Here is a 10,000-nt window from a genome sequence, read left to right as displayed (position 1 = left end):
CTAAACGACATATAAATTCTATTCCTATTCTATGTTGCCTGGAAACGCTTCCAACACGCTGGCGTCTCGCCGGCAGCGTGTACGCTCTGACCTGTTAACATGGGAGCCCAAATATAAACGGACACGCCACGCGGCTGACACGCTCGCGCGACGCTTCCAGTGTGTAACCGGCCTGCGCGCTCAGACCTGCAGGGTCCACTGATGTGGTTTCTGAAAACTTAGTTTACAAGCGTTTGTTTTCAACGTCACGCATGTGGCGCTCTTTTAACCGGGCTAGACCGCCAGTTTATGTTTACAGTTTCAGATTGAATTCTGGTATAAAAAGCTTCCCGGACCTCTGGGCCAGAACTGTAAGAGCTTCTCTTCGGAGGGAGGGAGAGTTTAGAGAGTGAACAGATCCGATCTGTCTGCATTTTTTACATTTTCCCTCAGCGGAGAATCTGTATCGCTCAAACTGTTAGTCAGGATACCTGCAGGGTTTTAAAGTCTGACATTAAAGGTGCAGCAGGTAAGCCTTAGAAAACTACCTTTGTGTCATATCTGCTGAAACTGACCCTATGTTCCAGTAGAACTACATGAAGCAGGTCATTTTAAAAGAAATCCAGCTCCTCTGGCTCCACCTACAGCCTTTTCAAAAATCCACCGCTCCCTGTTCAGATGCACCAATCAGGGCCAGGGGGGGTGTCTAACTGTTCAGATGCACCAATCAGGGCCAGGGGGGGTGTCTAACTGTTCAGATGCACCAATCAGGGCCAGGGGGGGTGTCTAACTGTTCAGATGCACCAATCAGCCAGGGGTGTCTAACTGTTCAGATGCACCAGTCAGGGCCAGGGGGGTGTCTAACTGCGTGTCAATCACATGCACACACATTCATTCTCCCTTGTGGGGGGACGGGCTTAGGAGACCGTTTTGGGCTTTAGCAGGAAGTGGGGGAGGGACTAAGTAGTTGTTGATGTTCAAATGTTTTGGCTAAGTCCTGGATCTTCACAATCCTACCTACAGCACCTTTTAAATTAAAAAATAAGGCCTTAAAAGTTTAGGGTTTTGTTGACAAAGTATTACATACTTTTTTGTCCTTTTTTGTTGGATTAAATAAATACCGTAATGTTTAAAATAAATACCGTGTTAAGACCTTTAAGTAGGGCTGGGCGATATGGAGAAAATCAGATATCACCATATTCTTGACCAAATACCTCGATATCGATATTGCGGCGATATTGTAGTGTTGACTATCGGTGCTTTAACAAAATATCTTCACACTGAGATTTTAGATCAATAATCATCAGTAATGAGGATATAATGAGTAAGAGGGTAAAGGTGAAACAGTCTGGTGAGGTCAGAACATGACATCACTTTACTGTAATGCAGCCTTTAAAACCAGGAACAGACACTTATGTCATATTATGATATCCAAAATCTAGGACGATGTCTAGTCTCATATATATATATATATTTATATATATATATATATATATATATATATATATATATATATATATATATATATATATAAATAGCGATATATTGCCCAGCCCTACCTTTAAGGGTGCTTTCTTGTGTATTCTTAGCTTGTTAGTGTGATAGCATAAGTGGTGTAAACGCGACCGATGTTTGACGTGTGGTCTCCCTGCAGACACGCCTCGCAGGAGAACCAGGAGAACATCGGGGATGTACGACTCAGACAGAGCGTCCAACGGTGAGAACACTTCCTGTTTCATCACCGCATGTTTTAGAGAGACGTAACTAACCAATAGGAGTGGGAATCACCAGAGGCCTCACGATACGATATTATCACGATACCCATGTCACGATACGATATCATCACGATACTTATGTCACGATACGATATTATTACGATACCCATGTCACGATACGATATCATCACGATACTTATGTCCACGATATAACATATCATCAATACTTATCACGATACGATATATCACGATACTAGGTATATCATCACGATACTATGAGCACGAATATGCATTGTGTACGGCACTTCTGCGCACTATGTCACGACACGATATATCACGATAGCACGCTACATCAGATCGAAAGATACTAATCGTTACGATCCATACATATCTTTATTCACGATATACTTGAGATATCGTACTATGACCACATATCCCATTACTATTTGTTATCTAATTAATCTACACGATATATGTACGCTACGTATATACGCTACGATATATCACGCTACAATATCATCACGCTATGATATCATCACGCTACGATATCATCACGATACTCATGTCACGATACGATACTCATGTCATGATACAATATCATCACAATACGATATCATCACGATACTTATGTCACGATACGATATCATCACGATACTTATGTCACGCTACGATATCATCGCGATACTTATGTCACGCTACGATATCATCGCGGCACTTATGTCACGCTACGTATATCACGATACTTATGTCACGCTACGATATCATCGCGATACTTATGTCACGACGATATATCACGGTACTATACGATCGATATCATCCGATACTTATGTCACGGTACGATATCATCGCGATACTTATGTCACGGTACGATATCATCACGATACTTATGTCACGGTACGATATCATCGCGATACTTATGTCACGGTACGATATCATTGCGGCACTTATGTCACGATACGATATATCACGATACTTATGTCACGCTACGATATATCACGCTACGATATATCACGCTACAATATCATCACGCTATGATATCATCACGCTACGATATCATCACGATACTCATGTCACGATACATACGTCATGATACATCCACACGATATCATCACGATACTTAGACTCATACACTACGATACATATCTCCGATACTTATAACGTACAAACAAAACATAATCACGATACTTATCGCTCATATCATAATAGACTATTATATATATCATCACGTTCAATAACATCGAACTACCGTACTATGATCAATATACAACAAAAATCACATACTCATCACGATACTTATGTCACGATACGATATTATTGCGATTTTAAACACACTGCAATATTCTGCGATATATTGCAATGTATTAACTTTTTCCCAACTTCAGATTTTTCCCAATTTCAACTGATGTCCCCAAAAGGAAACTTTGTCAACATCTGTTTTATCTAAAAAGACACATTTCTCTGTTTGTTCCTCTTACTTCAGTTGTATTGCTGCAAAATCAGATTATCAAGCAGACAGACTGACCAACACATATATAATATATATTATATATATATATTGTATATATATAATATATATATAATATATATTATATATATATATATTATATATATATATAATATATATTATATATATATTATATATGATAATATATATTATATATATATTATATATGATAATAGATCCATACTTGGCGTCTGTGTATTGATCCCCCACTAACCAACCCACTGCTCTGTCTCCACGCAGAGGATTCTGGGAACTCGTCAGAGGACAGCGACTCAGGAGACACGCCTGAGAAGAAGCCTTCGCCATGGCAAGGGAGGAGTGAAGCCCCGCCCTGCCAAGAGGAAGAGGAGGAGGAGGAGGTGAAGGAGGTGAAGGAGGAAGAGGAGGAGGAGAAAGAGGAGAAGGAGGAGGAAAAGGAGGAAGAAGAAGAAGAAGAAGAGGAGAAGGAGGAAGAGGAGGAGGTAAAGGAGGAAGAGGAGGAGCCGAGTGAGGTCGCTGATGTCCCAACAGCTGGTAACGACGACGGCGCTAACGACGGCGTTCCCGTCTCGGAGTCGCCTGTCGCCGCGACACCACCGCGTCCCAGCATGCCTCTGGAGAAACCTGACAAACCCCTGAGCCAATCAGAGGAGGAGGAGGCGGAGCAGGGGGCGGAGCCTGCGGTGGAAGCCGCCTTGCTGCTCGTTCACCTCGACGAGGAGACTAAAACGTCCACGGCGCCAGAGCGAGTCGCGAAGAAGGCGTGTGTTCCCGAGGCGACCAACGAGACGTCTCCGGGACAGGAAGCGCTCGCCGCTGTCGCCGTGGCGACCCCCTGCAGGACGCCGCTGCCTCCCCCCCACGCCAAAAAGACGTCCCCTGAGAAGCGTCTGTCCTCGCCACCGCGCCCGGCTGCAGAGGACAAGGACAGCCAGTCCACGCCGCTGTCCACGCCAATGTCCACGCCAATGTCCACGCCGCTGTCCTCCCCCAGGGTCAAAGGTCGCAGGTAGGGCTCTGCAATTAATCTAAATATAATCGTGATGATGATTTCGGCTCCCAGTGATCTCAGAAACAGAATAATCTAGAGAAACTATTATTTAGCTCATTACGCTTTGCAGTAAACTCTGATTTTCTCTTTTGTTAAAATAAAGTTTCAATAGGACAAGTATTAAAGTAAAGCTCACAGCTGTATGTGATGTTTACTGTTGATTTATTTAACTTTTTCTGCTGTTTTTTAGGGCTGTGCTCGATTGAAGAACTTCTTAGTTGACTAACACTCATTCAACTGTACCGATTAGTTGATTTAATCGAGTTTCTCCACTAAGAGTCATGCTAAAAGGATGCATATATTGAATAAGATAACGCCTCCTTTGCATATTTAAACACATTTCAGAGAACGTGTAATACAACAAATAACTGCCTTAATGAAAGTAATCAAAGTAGGTTTCACGGTGATATCTGTGAGGTCAAAGGTCAACCCTTAATTCTTGTGTTTACCAGAGATGAGCTCGTATGTTTCTTGGTAATAAGTCATTCAGCATGAAAACAGCATCAGACATGACTAATGGACTACAGAGATCTAAGCTGACTAAGACCAAAACCACTGATTAGTCCATTAAGAGGGAGCAGCTCTATCACTCTCTACTCTACTGTCTCACTCTCAACTCTACTGTCTCACTCTCAACACAGTCTCACTCTCAACTCTACTGTCTCACTCTCAACTCTACTGTCTTACTCTCTACTCTACTGTCTCACTCTCAACTCTACTGTCTCACTCTCTACTCTACTGTCTCACTCTCAACACAGTCTCACTCTCAACTCTACTGTGTCACTCTCAACACAGTCTCACTCTCACTCTCAACTCTACTGTCTCACTCTCAACACAGTCTCACTTTCACTCTCAACTCTACTGTCTCACTCTCAACTCTACTGTCTTACTCTCAACACAGTCTCACTCTCTACTCTACTGTCTCACTCTCTACTCTACTGTCTCACTCTCTACTCTACTGTCTCACTCTCAACTCTACTGTCTCACTCTCTACTCTACAGTCTTCACTGTCAACTCTACAGTCTCACTCTCAACTCTACTGTCTTCACTGTCAACACACAGTCTCACTCTCAACTCTACTGTCTCACTCTCAACACAGTCTCACTCTCAACTCTACTGTCTCACTCTCAACTCTACTGTCTCACTCTCAACACAGTCTCACTCTCAACACAGTCTCACTCTCAACTCTACTGTCTCACTCTCAACTCTACTGTCTTCACTGTCAACACACAGTCTCACTCTCAACTCTACTGTCTCACTCTCAACACAGTCTCACTCTCACTCTCAACTCTATTGTCTCACTCTCAACTCTTCTGTCTCACTCTCAACAGTCTCACTCTCAACTCTACTGTCTCACTCTCAACTCTACTGTCTCACTCTCAACACAGTCTCTCTCACTCTCAACTCTACTGTCTTACTCTCAACACAGTCTCTCCCTCTCACTCTACTGTCTCACTCTCAACTCTACTGTCTCACTCTCAACTCTACTGTCTTCACTGTCAACACACAGTCTCACTCTCAACTCTACTGTCTCACTCTGAACACAGTCTCACTCTCACTCTCAACTCTACTGTCTCACTCTCAACACAGTCTCACTCTCACTCTCAACTCTACTGTCTCACTCTCAACTCTACTGTCTTCACTGTCAACACACAGTCTCACTCTCAACTCTACTGTCTCACTCTCAACACAGTCTCACTCTCAACTCTACTGTCTCACTCTCAACACAGTCTCACTCTCAACTCTACTGTCTCACTCTCACCTCTACTGTCTCACTCTCAACTCTACTGTCTCACTCTCAACACAGTCTCACTCTCAACTCTACAGTCTCACTCTCAACTCTACTGTCTCACTCTCAACTCTACTGTCTTCACTGTCAACACACAGTCTCACTCTCAACTCTACTGTCTCACTCTCAACAGTCTCACTCTCACTCTCAACTCGACTGTCTCACTCTCAACTCTACTGTCTCACTCTCAACACAGTCTCACTCTCAACTCTACTGTCTCATTCTCAACTCTACTGTCTCATTCTCAACTCTACTGTCTCATTCTCAACTCTACTGTCTCACTCTCAACTCTACTGTCTCACTCTCAACACAGTCTCACTCTCAACTCTACTGTCTCATTCTCAACTCTACTGTCTCACTCTCAACTTACAACTTTACTGTTGATTTATTTAACTTTTTACACTGTTTTTTAATAATTGCAACATCTTTAATCGTGTTAAATTATCGTGATTTCAATATTGACCTAAATAATCGTGATTATATTTTTTCCATAATCGAGCAGCCCTAGTCGCAGAGCCATCCTGCAGGGGACGGGCTCCGAGACTCCTCCCAGAATCCCCCTCTGCAGCGCCGCCGGCGTGGCGTCTCCTCCGCGCGGCGTCCTGAAGAGACAGGACGAGCCCATGGTCGTCCTCCACTGCCTCCCCACGCAGCGCCTGCCCCCCCCCGAGCCCGCGGCCCCCCCCGCGGCCCCCGCCAGCTCGGACACAGACTCCGCCTCCGAGGAAGAGGAGGAGGCCGCGCCGGCGCCCGAGCAGAGGAGCGGCGCCGCTCTGAAACGTAAAGCAGCCGAGCAGCGCACGCCGGACAAGAAGCTCCGACCCGACAGGAAGCAGGAGGAAACTCTGGCGTCGCCTGTCAGGGAGAGGAGGAGCGAGGGAGGGGCGAAGGCAGAGGACCGGCCTCGCCTCGCCGAGGAGACGCCGAGGGAGGCGTCAGAGGAGCGGCTGACAGGCGCAGCCCCCAAGGAGACAGAGATGCATGCTGGGTAAGGCTGTGACTTACTTATTCGCTTGTTTCCTGAAAGAAGGATTAGTTGTTTGGTCTCTAAAATGTCAGAAAATCTGTTAGGACTGGGCGATGTAGAGAAAACCAAATATCACGATATTTTTGACCAAATACCTCGATGTCGATATTGTATGGTTGACTATTGGTGCTTTAAAGGTCCCATGACATGCTGCTCTTGGGATGCTTTTATATAGACCTTAGTGGTCCCCTAATACTGTATCTGAAGTCTCTTTATATAGACCTTAGTGGTCCCCTAATACTGTATCTGAAGTCTCTTTTATATAGACCTTAGTGGTCCCCTAATACTGTATCTGAAGTCTCTTTATATAGACCTTAGTGGTCCCCTAATACTGTATCTGAAGTCTCTTTATATAGACCTTAGTGGTCCCCTAATACTGTATCTGAAGTCTCTTTTATATAGACCTTAGTGGTCCCCTAATACTGTATCTCAAGTCTCTTTTATATAGACCTTAGTGGTCCCCTAATACTGTATCTCAAGTCTCTTTTATATAGACCTTAGTGGTCCCCTAATACTGTATCTCAAGTCTCTTTTATATAGACCTTAGTGGTCCCCTAATACTGTATCTGAAGTCTCTTTTATATAGATCTTAGTGGTCCCCTAATACTGTATCTGAAGTCTTTTATATAGGCCTTAGTGGTCCCCTAATACTGTATCTGAAGTCTCTTTTATATAGACCTTAGTGGTCCCCTAATACTGTATCTGAAGTCTCTTTTATATAGGCCTTAGTGGTCCCCTAATACTGTATCTGAAGTATTCTATCTTAAAAAATGAATCGGACTGATTCATGATTATCAGAATAGTTGGAGATTAATCTTCGCAGCTCTGCACTTTATGTTTGTTGTTTAAGTGTTAAAGTAAGTGTGTACGGAGGGAATGAAAGTAGGATAAAAGAAAGGAGGAAAAGGATGGAAATAAACCTAATGGATGAATCTTTTCAGGTCTGATGCTGGGACGCCCCCCCCTGCCCTGGCGGACCGGGTGTCGGCCCCGGCGGCGGCGGCGGCGGCCCTGGCCGAGCTGGCAGAGCCAACGGCGGCGGCCCCGGAGCCCTCCCCCGCTGAGGACCTGGAGCCTGAGCTGGGCCCAGAGGCGCTGGTCTGCCACGAGGTGGACCTGGACGAGCCGGATGAGAAGGAGAAGTTGTGCACGGCGCCGGAGCAGCTGCTGCTGATGATGAGGGAGTCTCAGCCGCCCCCTCCCCCCCTGCTGCCCCCCATCCTCAACGTCTCCCCACTGCCCCCCCCCTTCCTGCCGGTCCCCAGCGGCGAGGAGGAGGACCGGGGACCGGCCAGGGCCGAGCAGGAAGGAGACTCCAGTCCTGGCTTTGATGGCAGCGCCTCGTCATCGTCCACATCGCTGCTGTCACTGCAGGACGCCAAGGACAGAGGTGAGACACACACACACACACACACACACACACACACACACACACACACACACACACACACACACACACACACACACACACACACACACACACACACACGACCACACACACACACACACACACACACCACACACACACACACACACACACACACACACACACACACACGCCACACAATAACACACACACACACGGTAACACACACACACACACACACAGTAACACGCACACACACACACACACAGTAACACGACACACACACAGTAACACACACACACATAACAACACACAGTAACACACAAATCAACACACACACAGTAACACACACAAGTAACACACACAAGAACACAGTACCACACACACACACACACACACACAGTAACACACAATACACCCATACACACGTAACACACACATAACACGTAACACACACATACAGTGCACCACACAGTAACACACACAGTAACACGCACACACACAGTAACACAGTAACACACAAGTAACACACACAGTAACACGCACACACACAGTAACACACAGTAACACGCACAGTAACACACACAGAATACGCACACACACACACAGTAACACACACACACACACACAGTAACACACACATACACACAGTAACACACACACACACATAGGTGTGGCTGTGGCTCAGTGGTAGAGCGGTTGCCTGCCAATCTGGAGGCTGGTGGTTCGATCCCTGGCCCTGCAGCCCCATGGGGCCAGACCTGAACCCAGAGTTGCCCAAGCACACCACAAGCGTATTGGTCTGCTGTTCTCTCCGAGACACGGGCAGGAGTTTAACTTGAGACAGGAAACAGGAAACGAGTGGAAGAGTTTAACTTGAGACAGGAAACAGGAAACGAGTGGAAGAGTTTATCTTGAGACAGGAAACAGGAAACGAGTGGAAGAGTTTAACTTGAGACAGGAAACAGGAAACAAGTGGAAGAGTTTAACTTGAGACAGGAAACAGGAAACGAGTGGAAGAGTTTAACTTGAGTAGGGTTGGGTATCGTTTGGTTTTTTTTCGGTTCCGGTGCTAAATCGATACTTTTAAAACGGTTCCGGTGCCTGAATCGGGTACTTTTCAATAAAGTAAAAAAAAAAATAAGAAAAAAAACAAGGGTAGTAAACAACAGTCAGTGACTTGTTTATTGCTAAGGCCATGGTCAAAATTAAAGATTTAATAATAATGTAATAACTATAACAATAACAATAACTTATTTCACCAGTATATTGCTGTTGAACCCCAGATGGGAAAAGGGTATTTTACAATTACTGTGAATGCACCACGAGGCTACCTGTTTTAAGTGAACGCACCGTGTGTGTTGTTTAATTCCGACGACGGCAGCTGCAAGCGAACGCACCGTCTGTGTTGTTTAACTCCGACCATATAAACATAGTACTAGTAGTACTACTAGTACTACTAGTACTACTACTGTATATCTATGAATTCCAACTACAGCAGCTGCTGCTGCGCTGCTGAGCAGACTGTTACATCCTGTTGAAGTCCTCCACAGTGAAATCCAGTCACACTTTACACTGTTTAACGTTAGC

The 10,000-nt window shown here is 45.1% G+C and overlaps 1 protein-coding gene across 1 annotated transcript in view; it reads left to right on the top strand.

Annotated features, from left to right (window-relative positions):
* LOC120549006 (AT-rich interactive domain-containing protein 4A-like) overlaps window positions 1-10,000 on the top strand; it is a 16,359-nt gene that overhangs the window by 1,196 nt on the left and 5,163 nt on the right. The window contains exons 2-5 of the mRNA XM_039785548.1: window positions 1,634-1,696; window positions 3,439-4,186; window positions 6,520-7,005; window positions 7,986-8,434. Coding sequence (XP_039641482.1) covers window positions 1,669-1,696; window positions 3,439-4,186; window positions 6,520-7,005; window positions 7,986-8,434 — 1,711 coding nt within the window. The 5' untranslated portion in view covers window positions 1,634-1,668. The remainder of the gene's footprint in view (window positions 1-1,633; window positions 1,697-3,438; window positions 4,187-6,519; window positions 7,006-7,985; window positions 8,435-10,000) is intronic.

This window comes from Perca fluviatilis, chromosome 20 (genome assembly GCF_010015445.1).
Source record: "Perca fluviatilis chromosome 20, GENO_Pfluv_1.0, whole genome shotgun sequence".
NCBI classification, from domain to species: domain Eukaryota; kingdom Metazoa; phylum Chordata; class Actinopteri; order Perciformes; family Percidae; genus Perca; species Perca fluviatilis.
The sequence above is the reverse complement of the archived record's forward strand: the minus strand, read 5'-3'. Positions and strand labels throughout refer to the sequence as shown.